The 19,893-nt window shown below is 38.5% G+C and overlaps 1 protein-coding gene across 3 annotated transcripts in view; it reads right to left on the reverse strand.

Annotated features, from left to right (window-relative positions):
• Positions 1–19,893, reverse strand: part of WAPL (WAPL cohesin release factor) — an 80,894-nt gene that overhangs the window by 51,091 nt on the left and 9,910 nt on the right. For 2 of the 3 annotated variants that reach the window (XM_075560999.1, XM_075560998.1), the window contains exons 3-4: positions 4,863–5,906; positions 1,260–1,378 (exon numbers count right to left, since the gene is read on the reverse strand). In XM_075560999.1, coding sequence (XP_075417114.1) covers positions 1,260–1,378; positions 4,863–5,906 — 1,163 coding nt within the window. The remainder of the gene's footprint in view (positions 1–1,259; positions 1,379–4,862; positions 5,907–19,893) is intronic. The other variant, XM_075561000.1, reaches the window with a different exon arrangement.

Raw genomic sequence — 19,893 nt, forward strand, 5'->3', positions numbered from 1 at the left:
TTTATATAAACCAGAGTACTAATTACTACAATCATTCACTACATGACGCTGCCCTAGAACACATTAACTCTGTCAGCATTAAGCAAGATTTGGCAAGAGCGTACAGATCAACAGTTCTCAACCTGTGGGTCACGACCCCCTTTGGGGTTGAGTCACCCTTTCACAGCGGTCGCCTTAGACCATCAGAAAACATGTATGTCTGATGGTCTTAGGAACCAAGACACCGCTCCTCTATCTGTCTCCAGGCGGGTCTGCCTAATGCAGATACTCCCACATACGAGTAGCTGTGTGCCCATACTACACCATCCTTCAAGTCAAAATTTCGTTTATTTGTAATTAGAAATAAATACTTCACAATATATAATTACATAGTTTTTGTGATTAATCACTATGCTTTATGTTCAATTTGTAACAATGAAAACACATCCTGCATATCAGATATTTACATGACAATTCATAGCAATAGCAAAATTAGACTTACGAAGTAGCAATGAAAACAATGTTCTGGTTGGGGTCACCACAACATGAGGAACTGTATGAAAGGGTTGCGGCTAAAGGAAGGTTGAGAACCATGGGGTGTCATGTAAGCATGTAAAAGTGGGTCATAATTTTTTTCCTTTCATCTTTGTTAAAGTTTTACTAACACTTTATCCACATCATACAATTCAATAGTTAAGTATCAAAAAGAGTTGTACACGATTAGGGCAAAGACTGTACAGATGTGCTTTATACAATTGATGTATGTATATGTATGAACTGTGAAAAGAATTGTATCAGCCCCAATAAATTGTTAAAATAAAAAAAAATTAAAAAAAGAGTTGTACAAGTCTAGAATATTTCCTTCCATGTAGTCATTGTTATTCATGTAATTATTTTTTCCTAATTGTAGACCACAATTTTTAATCTTTAAAGATTCCCAATGAGCTCATTACAGAATTTTAATAAGGCCATAAAAACATTAGAAAACTTATCCCTCATTTGATTTAAAGTAATTCAACCTACAAAAATAAAAGTTATTGTCTGCCTCTATAATTTTTTATGACAAAATCAACACTATGACAAGCAATTTAAGTAAAGAATTCAATTGTTTTTTACAAAAAGGTATAAACTCAAGCAAATTAATTTCAATACCTATGCAGGACCATTTTTAAATGACTAAATGCCATGATATCTGCTAATAACTTTTTAGAGTAAATTGGTTTGAGTTGGGTCCTTTAATAATAATAAATAATAAAAATTACTAGTATTGTTTTACTTACCCGTTTGGGGCCGCTAAAAATCTTTCTGGTATTATCCTTTGATTTATCTCCTTGTTTATTTGGAGGCTTCTTCACACTTTCAGGCACACCAGGCAAGTCCTCTGCAAAATCCAAGTTTTCTGAAATGGTAATCAAAACTAGCTAGCTTTCTATTATTTGAAATTACCTCCCAGACAACTTGTGAAGATCTCACATTATACTGTGGGGAGAGGAGACTCAAGGAATAAAAGTCCCACACAGTTGACTAAATACTCCCAATGACGTTAAGAGGGATTCTCCCACTCATCCCTGCCTATAATCTCCTCTAAATGAAGATACAGGTCTTTCAACTGGTTCAAATGCTTCCAACACGGCTAGTGCAAACAAAGGCAGATTAACCTCCAAATCTCTTGCACTAGAATGTGACTAGAGTTCGAAAGAGGCATGATGACTCACTCAAAGATGGTGTAATGCACAACACTTTAAATGTGCCAGTCAGTCAGCTCTCATGTTTGCACAAGCGACTACAGCCTGCTTTCTACAGAGGTCAAATTCCACGGCACCAAAGATATTGTTGCTATGCACCACTTAACACTGCCTTATTTCTACTGGCCATAAATAAAGTGGTTCGATCCAATTAAAGCCCTGTGAAAATGAGAACTCTTGCTGTTCTCTACATATAATATTAAACTTCCCCAAAGTGTTGTGATTTTAGTTTTCATAGCTCACAGGTCTGTTGGATATGTGTAGATACTATCACTAGTTTAAGCGTGTACACACACACAACAGAGGAAATAACAGGTAGTATCCACCTTTAATACTTCCCTAGAATTTAAGGTTACAAAATTATCTTAGTTTTAAAGGCACCTGCTTACAAATTTATAAAGATGCATAATAACATGAAACTTTAAAACAGAGGATAGCTTTCCTTTGCAAAGCATATTAAATGACTTAATACAGTACAGTATAGTAATTTGTGGGTCTTACCAAAAAACTAACCAAGAGATTCTTTTCCAAAAGATACTATTGTCTAACGTAAAGAAAAAGACTCAACCCTTCAAATTGTTTCGCATATATTCTAACCGAAAGGAAAATAAATCTTAAGATGAAGACAAAATTAAATTGGCTCCAGTCTCCAACCTCTTGCACACCTCTCTGCTTACTTCTAAACAGGAAACCACGTCTGTTAATAATAGTAGCCTACCTTTGGGACAGCAAGCTTATGTCAATGCAAGAGGAACACCGAGAAAAGGAGTGAGAATGACTGTATGCTCAAAGAACATAATCATTGTTACTCAACAGCACAGGTAGAAAACTGAGTTGGTATATGATTTTACTGTGTACATTCAACAACAAAAAATATTTTTAAGGTTTTACACTTTATATGAAGGCTCAAACTCCAATTTTAGATGTCACAACCACATGGGCTCTAATTCCTAGGTTTCAAGATTTATGAGGGGAGCGTAATGGCTACAAGCAAGTGGAACTCATCCAGCGGCTCGACAGAGGCAGAGATAGGTTCCTGCAAAGACTACGACCCAGGCGATCCTATGGTGCATTTCTATGTCACTTGATGGCCACTCTGAGCCAGAGACTCGATGGCATCCAACAATCCACGCGCTCCCTGTGTGGTACAATGGTTAAGCATTCAACAACTAGGCAAAAGTTTGGAGGTTCAAATCCATGCAGAGGCATCTGAGAAGCCAGGCCTGGCAATCTATTTTCCAAAGGTCACAGCCCTGAAAGTCTTATGGAGCAATTCTATTCTACACATACAGGGTTGCCACAAGTCAAAATCTACTTGACAGTAACTAACAAATGATTTCCTACTTCAAAAATTTTTTAAAAATTGTATTGTCCCAAGACATACATTTCAGTTGCACATTTTCAACTGTCGATTAGGATAACTTCTTTCCAGGTGACTGCCAACACTATTAAACTGCAGTACTACAGCATGACAACGGTCCGGTTTAAGGCATACTCATCAGTCTCAAGAAGGCAGCTTTACAGTTGCTCAGGCTAGCAAGACCTTAGAAGACTGCCAAGGCTGCTGTAGACTTCAGTTTGCCTGGATTCAAGGGGAGAGTCTAATACCTTTAATTTTAAAAAGTTTATATCTCTAAGTTTTTGGGGTGTGGGGTGGGTTAAGGATTGTCGAAGGACTCTGAATGTTGCTTTTTTGATTCCAAGTTATAATAAGCTACTTTAGGACAGAGTAGAGCTGACCGATAGGCTTTTTCTTGCATACACAATGCCATCCAGGTAATTCTCACTCACAGCAAGCCTGTAAGACAGGGTTCAACTGTCCCTGTGGGTTTCCAAGACCGTAACTCACTACGGGAATAAAAAGCCTCATCCTTTCTCCCTTGAAGCAACTGGTGGTTTTGAACTCCTGACCTTGAAGTTAGATTTCTTAGGCTGTTAATTTTGGGGAGTAGACCATCAGGTCTTTTCTTACCACGCTACTGATGAGCTCAAACCATCGTCCTTTCAGTTAGCAGAATGCTTAATCATTGCACTCGAAGACTCCCTCCCCGGAGACTAGTACACAATTCTACTTTTGAAGATAGGTGAGAATTATTTTAAACTAGCAAAATTTAGTATTTTTAGGCCCGTTAAAGCTTCAAATACATCTTATAGACTACCATGAACCTACACTTAAAATATAATTTTAATTCACTGTGACATTTCTTCAAGATTATTAGGACAAAAGTTCTAGGTTCTATTTAACTGATATAGATTAACAGAGGCTTCCCCATACTCTTGTTCATTCAACAATTCACTTCATAATGCCCTTGTCAATAATGAACTGCAACATTGCTAACCTATTTCTTCTGTTTTTGGCTCACAGTAAAGACTATGAACTAACTCTGTGAGGGTTACTAGTCTTTCTGAATCTATTAGATTCCCCGCCACCCCCCTCACCTTCTATCTTAATGAAACTAAATTCATAGGTAAGAGAAATGAACACTAAACTAGCAGTTTTTAATTTAAGAGAGTTTGTGAATTTTTAAAATGCTGGTTAGTTGAATTGCTTTGAGATGGCTACAGAAGGTTTAGTATTAATTTTCTCTTTATTCTGTTCAAATTTTGTCTAATAGCATGGATTCTTATTAATGCTTTGTAGTTACAGTCTATAAAGTCTTGGCGAACATTGAATAAGCTCAATGAATGAGTGAAACTACTTGGTTTGACTTCACGGGGAATTTTTTTTGCCGTTCCACATGTCTATGCATGACATTGTAACTGCGACAAGTAATTTTTAGTACAACATGAAATCTACAAATAATTAGGACTGTGTCTTTCATTACCTTTTACTAACAATTAGTTCTAAATATCTAAAACCTATCTTCTTATGTTTCCTTTGCACTTAGATTTTCAAAGTTGAAACATCAAGGTGTTTGGTGCCCTTAACTCAATATTTGCATACTTTAATATTCTCAAGGGATAATGGAAGAATTAAAAAACAAATTATGAAAAGTTTAAAACCTAATCATTAACATTTAAAAAGCTGTGCCTCTATAAATATTTCTATTAAAATTAAATATAATAAACGAAAATGGATTTTCCAGGTGACTGGTAATTTAAGCCTAAAAAAACTTATTTAAAAAATTTTTCAAGTACCTGAATTATTTGTATTTGACTGACTGTCCTGGGAATTATCATTGCTCTCAGGGGGAGGCTGGAAGGAGGGCGGTGGCGCTGCTTTAGTTCTTTTTTTGCTGGCCTTCCTTTCCATTTGACAGTCATCATCGTCATCATCTTCACTTTCACTGAGATCATCAAATCCAAAATATTTAATTTTGTAATTGGAACTCCCAGAACCTCCTTCATCACCTCCTGTTTCATCATGATCTTCAAAACCAAAAAATTCAAGTTTAACATCCTTTTTGGATTTAGTATTACTAGGTCGAAATCTAGTAGTGGTCTTAGAAGTTGCAATATCTGCTTTTTTTCTGAGACGGCCAGCTTCTCCCAAATCTGCAGGAGTTGATGCAGTGAATTCATCCATGCTACGTTCCATGGTGTCCTGTATGGTGACATTACAAACTGACAAGCAAGATGGATGTAGAACAGTGTAATCTCTAGTCCGTCCAACTGTCCCTCTAAAACTGGTCCCACAACTTACACCACCTTTCTTTGCCTGATTCAGGCTATCTTTACTTGACTCACTGTTTGCTTTGGCCAAGGCCTGGCTGGTGCCATCCATTAGCTTATCAAAATTTGATGCGCCTTGTGAAGATTTCGCTTTATTGGCCCGACAGTACGTCCTACAGTTACTTGGCCTAAGAACACTTTTCACAATGTCTTCTTCAATGGCTTCATTTAGATTTTCCAATCGCATTTTTAAATCCTCATCCTTCATCTCCAGAAGATGATCACTACCCAAACTTAATATACAATCTTCTGATCTGATATCTTCAAAATCATTATGCCACTCATACAAACCAGTTCTTACAGATCCCTTAACTGGAGATACTTCTGGAGATTCTGACCTTTTCCCAACTTGCGAGTTCCAAGTATCATTTGTTGTTTCCTTGATTTCATCACCTGTGTGTCCAGAACTCACTGCAGGTTCTGCAATGGTTTTCTTACTACTGTCTTCAGCATTTTTATAAATATGGTGACTATTCTTTTCATGTTCAGCACTAAAATTCTCCATTTTACCTACAAAAATGAAAATTGTTTAAATCAAAGGATACAAACAGAGATGAAATAAGTACTTTGAGGACAAGTAGTTATATCTGACACACACTTCCCCTCCCCCTCGACTTTTTCAGCATGTAACCTTCATGTGCAGTGATCATTCCCCAGGCATCCAAATCCCTTAACGTTGTTGCCTTAGACTCCTCGCTTGAGATGTCAGCACTGGTAAGCAACTGAATCAGTTCTGAGTGACACGTTAGTCAGCCAAATTTTCTCAGAGCTGTGGGCTTTTTGCATAAAGAGGCCTCGATTAAAAATTATTTAGCAGAGCCTAAGCTAGTCTAATAAAAACTCGTCTTCCACTTGCCATATAATAGCTTGTATATGGCTGTCATGCTGGAAACTATGCCACTGGTATTTCAACTACACCACGTAAACCTGGTAGGTTTCAGGAGGCCTTCCAGACTGAGACTAGGAAACCCGATGCTGCATGGTTTAAAATCAAGAAAGGCTGTGTCAGGACTGTTTATTCAATCGGAGTCAACATCACCTAACAACAAAACCAGTATAATACAGAGTCACTCAGGCAATGTTTTCTTTCTTCTAGGACAGGGCTGCCCATAAGCACGTCAAGTTCTGACTAAAAAACTGCTGCCAGAGGCAAGGTTTCTTATTGCTTTGAAGTGGCTGCAGTCTCAGATTAATCTAAGTGGCTATTTCTGTATATGTGCCAATAATAAACCGAGCTGCCTATTCATTTTGTACCTGGGGAAATAATTTTTTGTTCAATTAAAGTATAATTCTCAAAAATATTTTTTTAAAGATCATTTTATTGAGGGCTCTATAGCTCTTATAACAATCTATACATCAATTGTATTGAGCATATTTATACATATGTTGCCATAATTATTCAAAATCATTTTTAAAAAAACATTCAAAAGCAAGAAAGGAACATGACTGTAATTAGTACTATGCTTAATTACCCCTGTGCTCAGTGTGGAAAAATACTAGAACCCCGCCTTCCAACCTAAACAATAAAATTACTAAAGACACGCCTATATAAAATACATATGCAAATTTCAATTAACAATCAAATACAAATGAGATGCTTTATACAGATTCACTAGACAACCTTAATGCTACCCAACAGATTTACCTAAAAGGTTTGTGTTTACTTACCTTTAGAAAGCATTTCATTCACAAACACGGATTATCTATTTTGTTCTTAGATATTTCCCAACTATTTTCATCATTAACAGTTCTAATCAATAACCATAGGCCTAACCCAAAGGCTAATGATTAAAAGTCAATTATCTGACCCCTTCAATGGTGTAGAAGCAGTCAAGTCTACAAGTAAGGCTAACAAGTGAGAGCAGCACTGGCAGCTGAGTCTAGACACCGGTGTAACGGCTAACTACTACCTCTGTGGACCTCAGATCCCTCAATTTGGGAGTTTTCCTGAGAGCTTCAATTTCCTTACCTGCTCAATGGGGGCGATGGTAACATAGTCTTCTATGGCATTACTGAAGTAATTATTAAAAATAACTAACTATGGAAAGGCTTACTAAATGTTTGGGAAGCTCAGGTACAGGAAAGTCTATTAAACAGTACTTTAAATTCTATACCATTGGCTATTTAAATAGTATTATTAGAATTACCAAATGTCACATGGAGATTACTTAAACTATTTCTCAACAAGCTGATAATGCTCCCTCTAACGTGGACCAAGGAAATATGTAAAACATAGATATATGAATGATTTTTGAGCTCACACTTCATCATAAGCTTTATTATTAGAACAACTAGTTCTTAAGTTGTGGCCTGCTCAATACTTGTCCTCATGAAGAGATCACTGAATATATGGGTGCTATACAAAAAGTAATGAAGAAATCAGATGCCCGGCTATAATAAAAGTGTTTGGAGTCTTAAAGGATTATCTTAAAACAAGCAGCCACCTAATTGAGTTATCAGTTAAGTCCACAGAGAAGGAATACACCAACCCACATAATCCAAAGATTGTAAATAATAAAATCCATGGTCAGAGAAGGGCACTGTATTAGACCTTGAATTCTGAGCGAGTGTGCAAAAGACCGAAGATGTGTGAAAAGCCTGAAACGTAGTTGCACAGTGCCCACACAGAATAAGCCTCTACTGAATTACCTGAGACCACTGACCAGGAATATTACTAACATGGTTTACAAACAGAATGCTTTGGAAAGTAGATTACTGCAGATATAGTTAGGTTAAAAATGAGCATATTACCATTTGTTTTCCCTTCCAACCTATTTTTAAAATCATTTTATTAGGGGCTCAGACAACTCTTATCACAATCCATACAGACATCAATTGTGTAAAGCACATTTGTACATTCATTGTCCTCATCATTCTCAAAACATTAGCTCTCCATCTAAGCCCCTGGCATCAGCTCCCCTTCTAACCTATTTTTAACTTATTCTAGTTTCTAGTATCTTCTGCTTTCTCTTGGCCTAAGATTTTTCTGTGTTTTATTTTGTTGGTAGTGCTGGTGTTTTTATTGCTGATGTTTGATTTTTGCATGATTTTCTTTATATGAAATCCCGGCTAGGAAGATCTATGAAGACAGTAAGTAACTAGATGAAGTTTTGTAGTTATGGTAAGGCAAGTTGGGGGTTAGTGGGGAGCTAATAAGAATGTATATCGCAATGAAGAAAATGTTCCAAAATTGTGGTACTGATTGCACAACTCTTGAATATTTTTTAAGCACTGAATTGTATGGTGCGTGAATTATAGGTCAGTAAAACTTTTGTTAAAACCCACTTTCATCAAATCGACTCAACCTCAAGACAACCCTATATGGAAGAGTCTATATGAGATGTCACTAAATGTTATACTATTTCATTTCTTTAGGTTCTGTAGCATGCTGTTTCCAGTTGTTCTACCTAGTAAACACCTTTCTAATTAAAAAAATTTAAAAGTATGACAATAGACTTTATCCACTACCACTAACCCCCGCCCCCATCCAAAAGAGAAACCAAACCCAATGCCACCATGTCAATCTATCTTCCAAAACCAAACTAAACCCACCGCCATCCAGTCGATTCAGACCCTATAGGTTGAGCTGTCTGAGGCTGTCAGACTTAACAGATGGTTTGAAGCTCCACCCTTGGAGCCAACAGTCCAATGGCTTACTCATTGGTGCCACCAGGGTTCCAAACTCACTGCCATCAAGTCAATGCTGGTTCATAGTGACCCCACAGGAGAGCAGAAACTTTTCCCCGATGAGTTTTAGGAAAAGAAATCTTATATTTTCTCAAATAAACTTTACTACCCACGTTTTAAAAATTACTCGAGGTTGAACTTAATTACCTCCATTTTTTCTAAAAATCAATCAAAGTGTATTGTGTTTTCTCCTAAAACATTATTACAGTAACTGCTCTTTTTTTATATAAACAATTTATTAGGGGCTCATACAACTCTTATCACAGTCCATACATATACATACATCAATTGTATAAAGCACATCTGTACATTCTTTGCCCTAATCATTTTTTTTCTCTTTTCTTTTTTTACATTTTATTAGGGACTCATACAACTCTTATCACAATCCATACATATACATACATCAATTGTATAAAGCACATCCATACATTCCCTGCCCCAATCGTTCTCAAGGCATTTGCTCTCCACTTAAGCCCTTTGCATCAGGTCCTTTTTTTTTTTTCTTCCCCCTACAGTAACTGCTCTTAAAAAAAAGATGCCTGGTTAGCTCCAAAGGTTGGGTTTTTTAGCTAGTACAGACACTTTCATATTTTATAGCTAAAATGTACTGTTTCAAGTGAAGAAAAATGCAAGACAGAATGTTTTAAATCCTTCATATACAATGTGTTTTCCATCCAATGATTAATAATAATGAGCATTAAATTAAAAAAATAAAGCAGCCCTGGAAGTATAGTGGATTAAGTGTTAGGCTATTAACTGTACGGCCGGTGGTCCAAATCTATCCACCAACCTACCTACTAGTAGAAAGAAAGAAGAAGCTGTCTGCTCCTATAGAGTGACGGCCTCAGAAACCCTAGTAATGAAACACTCTGTAAAAATAATCTACTTATTACAAGAAGACTGAAGGAAACAGTGGCTACAAGAAAGGGGTCACACAAAGCAAAAATGGGAAGGACAGAACAGAACCTAGCAGTGTACAGTTTTACTGTATACCTCAACAACATAGAAAGAGGTATTCTCACTAAAGGAATTAAATCATAACCTATCCACTTAATCAACTGTAAACATAGACAACAGCACAAATCCAATAACAACAACAAACTGCCACTGAGTCGATTCCTACTCCTAGTGATCCTATAGTACAGAACAAAACTGCCGGTTGATTTCCCAGACTGTCAATCTTTATGGGAGTAGAGTCCAAATCAGCTTCCTGGCAGTAGGTCTAGTTTGGGTTTTGATGTGAAAAATGGATTATTCAATGAGAGACTTTAGATAATGCTTTAATCAAGCATGAAGGTATATTTATTCTAGATGAGTCAAAGATTTAAGCATGAAATCCAAAACCAGATAAACATTATAAAAGATTCTTGTTTAAAAGAAAAAAAAAAAAAAGATTCTTGTTTGAAATTTATTACCCTGGCAGAGTTCTCAGTATGACACATAAACCTTAATAAATAACTATTTAAATAAATTGCAAAGCTGCACTATGCAGAAACAAAGTGACATCAACAAATAAAATAGGAAAAATTAATTTTCATGCTCAATATATCATTAGCCATAAGGAAATGCATATCAAAACTGTATTAACATACCACTTTAATGGGGAGAGGGAGAGGAAGAGGAGCTGATACCAAGCACTCAATAGAAAGTAACTGTCTAGGAAAAAAATGATGGCAACATATGTACAAATATACCTGTATAATTGATGTATGGACAGTAATAAGCACTGTAAAAACTCTCAATAAAATGATTTCTTTAAAAAGATACCACTTTATAATGTGTAAAAAGAAAATGGGCTTAAAATGGCCACTGTGATGCAAACAGTATCTTAGGAAGATGCAGCTGGGACTTGAGGTAAATTGAATACAAACTGGTTTAGAACTTGCTTTAATGGTTTTATGTGTCGACAGGCATGATTACTATAATTTTGTATTGATTATGGCTTCTTCAAATATAAAATGCACGTTAACGAATATTACCAAACAAAAAAAGATACCACTCCATACTCATGGCATTTAAGTGCTCTCTAGTTCAGTCTGACTTCATAATGATCCTACAGGACTCGGTAGAACTACCTCCTTGGGTTTCCTAGGCACAAAGTATTATAGGAGCAGATTGTCAGCTTTTTTTCTTCCCAGTCATTGATTCGAACCACCGACCTTTCAGGTTCCATCTTCACACCCACCAGGATGGCCTTTATCAGAAAATACGTGTTATTAGTGAAGTAAAGGCAACTTAAAATGGTGTAGCAGCTGTGGTTAAGTTTGGTAGGGTTCCTCAAAATGTTAACTATAAAAGTACTTTATAATCTGTATTATTCTAAGCAATAGGTTTATAGAGGGTTAAAGCTTACAGTATAAGGCTTAATACATTTTTTAATCCCCATATAAATGCAATTTCTGACCCGACCTGCATGTGAACATTCAAAACTTTGCCCTAAGGCAGAGTATTTTGAAAGTGGATTGCTATCATACACCTCGCCTCCACCACCTCACCCTACCCCCACCATGCCAGTCCAGGGAGAACTGTCACCCTCAGGAGCTTGCCTGGGTATGCTCTTGATGGAAATCGAAGGTACTTAAGAGTTATGATGTCGTGAATCATACCAACTGCCTTGTTGGAGGCCAGATGCAAATGTAAATTTTTCTAATAGGCAAGTGTCTGTATCCCAATTATGGCACCTCTCCTGTTCCTAAAATCCTATGTGCAACTATGATGAATTGATTTGTTGTCAATCGTGATTTTGTGACTTTTAATGTCCTATTTATTTAAGTGGCTATGTTTCTGTGAATCCTTGGAAACCATCATAACCTCATGCTAATGGTCTTCTTCATCCAGATGACTTGTGTTTGTCTGGTCTTTGTCCTGCTGAAGATTGAATAAATATGTACCTATAAATCTTACTTGAATCTGGGATCTCATTTCTCCCCTAGGAAAAAAAATCCAACAATTGCACTCCTAGTAATGTACCCAAAAGAATCGAAAGACTCACAAAGGTACTTGGTACACCAATGTTCACTGTATTATTCACAATAGCCAACAGGTACACAAGGTAGTACGCTCCAAAAAAACTGGAAAAAGCTCAGCTGGGCAGAGTTTTCATAGTATGCATTTTTACCCCACAAGGTGAGCATCCAGCATCGCCTTGTAAGGTTCTCTCTCGTCACAGTGAATTTTTCAGTAAAGGCAGTTTTGCTCAAACCTTGTTTTTTGTGATGGTCAATTTAAGAGAACAGCATTTAACTGTGAAATTATGTTTCCTGCTCAAGAAAAATGCTGCAGAAACTGTTGTGATGCTGAACACAGCTTACAAGGACAGTGTCATGGGAAAAACAAGTGTACGAGTGGTATTCTCATTTCAAAAAAGATGAAACGTCAACTGACCTTGTTTTGGATGTCTGTCAACTTATCAAATGAATGAAAATGGAAATAAATGTCGACAAAATTTGTACACTTGTGTTCAAAGACTTACAACAGACCTTTGAAGAGAATGGGAAGTTATCTGGACTATCTTGGAGCTCATTCAGCGAATTTTAACAGAAGATTTGGGATTGAGAAGGATTGCTGCGAAATTTGCCTCTGGTTCAGACTCACCAGGAAAAAGAACATCTGAGTGGAAACATGCTATGCTTTGAAAGAACACCTCCAAAGCAACCCAGACTTTCTCCAAGATCATTACTGATAACATGACATGGCGTTATTCTCACAACCTGAAAGCAAACATCAATCAAGCCAACAGAAGACACCATTCATCACCTCACACAAAAACAGCTTGTCAAGTGAACTCCAAGATCAAGCTGACATTGCTCCTTTGTTTTTTTTTGATGTGAGGGGGAGTGCATTTGGTGTTAATTCCACCGGGTCAGACTGCTAATCAAGTGTTTTATTTAGAGAGTCTGATAAAATAGCATTAACAGTGTGACAAAATATATGCCCAATTTGTGGCAGATTTACCCATCTGGTTTGCCACCATGACTATGCACCTGCTCATGCAACCAACTCGATGCACCAAATTTTGGCAAAAAACAGCATGCCTCTCTTGCCCCATGCACCTTACTCACCTGACCTCGCTACATGAGACTTCTTTTTGTTTCCATGAATGAAGAGGGACTTGAAAGGGCAGAGATTTGACAAAGTAAAAGGTAAAAGAAAAAAATGAGGGAGGTGCTGCTATCCATCCAGGTTTGTTTGAAAAGTGTTTCCAAGAATGGAATTTCAATTTGACAAATGTATTAAGTGTAATGGAGAGTACTTTGAAGGTAACAAGGTTGTTTTGTAAAAAAAAAATAATAATAATTAAATACATAGCTTTAAAAAAGAAAACTCATGGAGAGCAAATGCTTTGAAAATGATTAGGGCAAAGGATGTACGGATGTGCTTTATACAATTGATGTATGTATATGTATGGATTGTGATAAGAGTTGTATGAGCCCCTAATAAAATGAAAAAAAAAAAAAAACTCCAGGTATTTATGGGTACCCCCAGTACACACATATTTGTCTATGAACAGATAAACAAAATGTGGTGTATACAGACAGCAGCGAATTCCGGCATGTTAAAAAGGAGTGCAATTTTAATGTAAGGAAGTGCCACATAACATCCATTTAGTTAATGTCCAATGTATCTAGGTCCACAGGACAGGGAGGTGGTGCTTGCTTGGACAGGTATCAGAAGACTTGGCCAACTTTGAGCTCTTGCCACCACTGAAGTGGCTTGACTCCCAAAGCTCAGCAGTGGTAGCATCCCCCTGTGGGGAAACACTAGACTGTGGTCACTCTGCCACTCAACCCCCTTGGGGCTCCCGAGGGCTGATGGGAGACCACCACTTGCCCAGAGGCAGCCAAGTGCTGCTCCAAATTTACAACCCTCTACCTCTGGATGCTGACAAAGAACTAGAGCATCTGGCTCAGTTACTGGGCTTTATTGAGGGGGCTTCAAAATGTTTTATCATATTTAATCCTATTTTCCCATGAACTATTTGAAGTTCCCTCCTAATTATGTTTACACAATGTTCAAATCATGCAATTTTTTATTTCTTTTTTTTTGAGGGACCAATAAAGTTTTCAATTCTAATAAAAGATCATAAATGTCCTTCAAGAAATCATGGCTGCATGACTGTTTTCCCTCTAATACAACCTGAATGCATTTTCAAATAAACACAATTGAGGTAGTTTATTGTACCAACCTGGCTGATAAACACATGTGGGGTTAATTTTAGGGCAGAGGGATAAATGGCTCAGTGAGCCTCCCCTTTCTAGTTCTTGGGTCTCCTGCTTTGTGATGGTTGAACCAGGGTGCAGCTGCCTTAGCCAGATTCCTGCTTCAGCTGGCAAGGCTCACTTCCTGTGAGGTATCCTGAGGAGAAGTCACATGGACCTACCCTGACGCAGCCCTGGGTGCTGGAGCACCTGTGTGGAGACCCTGCCAGCCCTAAGAAGCTTACACATTCACTGATTCGGCTTTCCTCCTGCGATCAGCATAATTGTGTGAGATGGAAGAGGGATTTGTGGACTGGTGTCGGACATATGGGCTAATGTTGGACTTGTGGGCTTGGGCAGTACTGCGTTGGGGTGTTTTCTTTATGTACACTTACCCTTTATATAAAACTCTCTTTTATACACGAGTTTCTGTGGATTTGTTTCTCTAATGTACCCAGACTAACACTACAATTTACCTTCCAAATACTTAAAAAAAAAAAAAAAGACATTTATTTTTCGCATCATACTAAAAAAGTACCTTTTCAAGAGGTGAACTCAAATACATTTTTACAGCGTTATCATCTTAGGACTTAATACGACAGGTGGGGCAGAGTATGCCTTTTGTCAATGGTTCTCAGCACAAAATACTCCCAGAAAAACACTGCCCTGACCAGTTAGCAGACATCAAAGAACTAAAAATCATATCAGTGGGTGCCCACCTCCCTGATACGATCACTAAAGACAAATGTGTGCATAAGCAAATGTGGTGAAGAAAGTAGATGGTGCCCAACTATCAAAAGATATAGTGTCTGGGGTCTTAAAGGCTTGAAGATAAACAAGTGGCCATCTAGCTGAGAAGCATCAAAGCCCACATGGAAGCAGCACACCAGCCTGTGGGACCAGGAGCTGTCGAAGGGATCAGGTATCAAGCATCAAAGAACAAAAAATCGAATCATTGTAAATGTAGGTGAGTGCAGAGTGGAGACTCAAAGCCCATCGGTAGGCAACTGGACACCCCCTTACTGAAAGGTTGTGGGGAGATGAGCTAGTCAGGGTGCAGCGTAGCAACGATAAAACATATAACTTTCCTCTAGTTCTTAAATGCTTCCTCCCCACCACTATCATGATCCCAATTCTACCTTACAAATCTGGCTAGACCAGAGGATGTACATAGGTACAGAGAGCAACTGGAAACAGGGAATTCAGGACAGATGACTCCTCCAGGCCCAGTGGTGAGAGTGGCAATGCCTGGAGGGTGGAGGGAATGTGGGGTAGAAAGGGGGAACTGATTACAAGAATCTACATACAGCCTCCTCCCTGGAAAATGGACAGCTGAGAAGAGGGCGGGGGGAGAAAGACACTAACATATGACAAAATAATAATTTATGAATTAAGAATGAGTTTATGAGGGGGGAGGGAGGGGGAAAATGAGCAGCAGATATTAAGGGCTGAAGTAGAAGACAAATGTTTTGAGAATGATGATGGCAACAAATGTACATATGTGCTTGACACAATATATGTATGTATGTATGCATTGTGATAAGAATTGTAAGAGCCTGCCCAATAAAATGATTACAAAAAAACCCCCCAAAACACTGCCCTGCTGTTTTCCTCCTCCACTCAGGTTTCCTACCTTAGTCAGCTACACCAATGGTTTAGCCAGCTGCTTAGCTCCAGTGGGGGGAGGGGGGAATGTATTTATGTATTTTACTAATCTGTATTTACTATTTTAATTTTTAATCATTTTATTGGGAGCTCTTACAGGTATCATAGCATCCCATAGTTCAATCACATCAAGCAGTAGTACACAATTGCTACCACAATCAATTTCAAAACATTCTCTTTCTTGAACTTCTTGTTATCAGCTCCCCTTTATCCCACATTCTATTTCACAGAGCATATCAAGGACAATACACGCCACAAACTATGCATACGCATACTGCAACCTGTAGGAGTCTTGAAACATCCCAACATAAGACTGTCATAAAGCCATTAATGCATCTAAATCTTACTCAAAAGTATATTTACAACTCCAATCATGGAAGAAAGTCTAATATCCTTAACTTAAAAAGAGCTCCTACAAATTCCCAATGATTTAAAGCCTATGCAAGTGTTCCTAAATGGTGCACATAGTTCTACCACTTGGCCATTAATTGAAAAATGGGCACTTTAAAAATTCACCCAAAGGGACCTCTCAGTCATTACCAACTCTGCCAGAGCAGTTTACTCTAAAATATACAGAATCACCATGTGAGATGGAGTCACCTGGACAACAAATGATTTGCTATTTTTTTAGACCTAAAGTGGCTAAGTAAAACTCTTAGAATAAAGAAGATTCAAAAGAAATAACCATGGAAGATATGAATGGGAACCAACTTGATGCCAACCCCCCAAGCAGAAAATAATCAAAACTTTACTAGTCATCACTTCATGTAAAAAAAAAAAAAAGTACATTCTAAGAGTAGCAGCTGATCTTACTTAAAAAAAAAACATACATGCATTTCAAATGACCAGCAAACATTTAGAAGTAGCACACACGTGGATACCTTTCTGGGATGACAGAGTTGGGAACTTCACCACTGTCTCCCCCACAAATACAAGCAGCAGTGTTTGTCTGTGAGGCTCCCTAGCTGAACTAGGGAGCAGAGACAAACAGCAGGGAACTGCAGGCAGGTATTATCAATGAATCAGCCATGCAAGCTGCTGGTCCCTATGACCTCAGCCAAAGAACTTGATTCCCTAACCACCAGCCACTGTCTGCGAGGGAACAGAACCCAAAGCTTCTGTAAAAATCAAGTGTTTCTTCCCTAAGGATCTGGTCAAAGCTTGCCAGCATCTCCCCCAAGCCAGAGACACTGTCCTCTACAAGGCAGCTAGCTGTCATCTGCTACAAAAGGACCCTGCAGTGGTATCTGCTCACCTAGTCAGCAAGCACTCTGCTTCCCTGAATATCCCCTATCTCAATCCTCTGCAACCTACATGACAGACAGACCTCCTTGGGCTCAGTCTGCGTCCCCTTTTTAGTAATGATGAGGACTGCTGAGTCAAGCTGGTATGTGTAGGATGGGAGGAGGCATCTTGAACTGAGGCTACACTGACAGCCTTCACATTCAGAGACGCTGAAAACAATGACAGACCGCAGGGATCTGTTCAAACCTGATTGCCCCTCCCCATCTGGCTGCTCTGAACCGTTGTAGAAGGTGCCCTGCAGTAGACTCTATATCCATATCCACACTCCCTGCTTCCTTGTGTATCCCTTAGCTCTGGTCTACAAAACCAATTGCAAAGACCCCCCCCAGAGCGCAATTCCAGTTACTTGTGGTAAATACCAAGAAAAAGTTGAGTTAGGTTACTTGCTTGTATGCTAGGTAGCCAGTTCTTGAAGGAAGGCTACACTGAAAGTCAATCATCTATTATGGGAATTTTGATCGCCACAAGAGAAACCTTGGTAGCAATCCAATCAGAATGTGGTACCACCCGCCCCTCTCTCCTGGCTCTCAGCTACTGTCAGCAGCAAGGCTGCTGCAACTTGCTCTAGAGTCCACAGCGGAGTTTGTTCCATTTGCAGCACTACCACCATCGCACACACCATAGCTCAGGCCCCAAACAGGTCAGGCATCTATCTGACATTCCAACCGGCATTAAGAACTACTTGCAAGTTGCTGTGGACTAGGAAACAGACATCTAGAGTGGTGGCTAAATATAGAGAGCTACCAGGAGACAGGACAGACAATGCTAGGGGTCTGCTAAGTGCATGATAGCCTATTCCCCACCCAGTAACTGTTGACTGGTGGACTGATAGAAATTTCTACAGAAGGATCCCTGCAGTAGAGCCAGAAGGCAGGCTACAGAAGTAGATACTATCACAGGACCACAGACTCAGAAACCAGTAAGACATTTCTCAGAGGTCCTTCTGGAGAGGGCAAGCCCCACTCCTCCTTAAACAGAGCAGTCAGCCTGTATTTCCCCTCAAGGAGTCAATGCTATCAAATCTATGCTGAATCTATAAAGCCGGGTAGAACTTCCCCTGTGAGTTTCCAAGAATCTATCTATTCATGGGAGCAGAAAGCCTGAGCTCTCCCCTATAGAGCAGCTGATGGTATAGAACTGCAAACCTTATAGATGATTATCAGCCAAGTATATAACCACTACGACACCAGGGGTCCTTTCTCTTGAATGACAACCCAGATATCGATCAGCCACCACCCAGCAAGAAAAGGAAGCCTTGGTAAAAACTGGAGGGGTAACATCCAGGATCAAAGTGGGCGCCCTGGTGTGGGTTTTCCACTGAAACAAAGTTGTAGAGATACATGAAAAAAAAAAAAAGAGTAACAACTTATATAGTTAGAGCAGACTGTGGATGGGTACATTGACTAGTGAAGGCCAATGCACCTGAGTGGTAGGGCCAACAGGTAGTCATACTCACCACAGCATGGTCTCTGTGTCTTTAGGAGACAGTGAAAGCTGAAATCCAACATGTGGATCTATAAAACCATATATGAACCAGAAAATAGTCGTCCCAGAGAGGGAAAAGAAATGGTAGTAAACAAAGGGCAAAGCATCTGCCACCTAAAACGATCAGTAATGTGAGAAGAAAAACACACACACACACCCCAAATAATGGATGGAAATAAGCAAGCTAATGCCCTCAAAAAATTCTGAAGCCCCAGCAAAAAGTTACAAGACACACAAAAATAAGAGAAACAAAAACAAAGGCCAATCCAAGTGGAAATGAGAAAGGGAATAATAAGACTACAAAGAGAAAAAGGAAAAATGGAAGAGTATAATACAACAGTGTTCAACACAGTTTTTAAAGAAAACAGAACGCCAGCCGAAATAAGGGGGGAATCTAAAAATGAGAAAAAAGAAAACCACACATGAAATACAAACAAAAGGGGCAAATGAAATAAACACAAGGAAAGGATTTAAAACCAATTGAATGAGGAAAAACGCAATCAGTAAGAGGACAAGATATTTAAAATTACAGATGCTGACAAGCAACAAGAGGCTCAAGAAGGCTGGATACAATTTAATGGGATTAAAGGAAAACATCAGGAGGTCTAACATAGCTTCAGAAAGTTCATGGAAAAACAGAATTAAACAATAATGGAATTTTCCCATGAACTTTTTGAAGCTTCCATGTATATGCATCATGGGAATTCAGTAAGATGAGAGAGGAAGGAATGGAAAGAATATTTGAAATAAATGAGAGAAAATCTTCCAAAGAAGCTCAAAGAAACCTCAAGCAGTAGAAATCCACACAGATCTACAGCAGACGCTTTGTAGTCTAGACACTCAAACTAAAGAAATTTCCTAGAGTGAGAAAAAAGCAGTTACATAAATGATACAAAATAAAATTAAATGCCAATTACTCTTCAGAAAATTTGGAGACCAGAAGGAAATGGAATGATACAATTAAAAGGCTGAGAAGGAAAAAAACAAACAACTGTAAGCCAAGAGTACTGTATGTACCTAGGGAACCGATCCTTAAAGATGAGGTGAAACTAAAGCATTCCAAGACCAAGAGTTCACATCCACCAGAATGGCCCTACAAAATTACTCATGTGCATTTTACAGATGGAAGGGAAGGGAACCAAGAAGAGAGAGTAATT

The sequence above is a fragment of the Tenrec ecaudatus genome, chromosome 10 (genome assembly GCF_050624435.1).
Source record: "Tenrec ecaudatus isolate mTenEca1 chromosome 10, mTenEca1.hap1, whole genome shotgun sequence".
NCBI classification, from domain to species: Eukaryota; Metazoa; Chordata; class Mammalia; order Afrosoricida; family Tenrecidae; genus Tenrec; species Tenrec ecaudatus.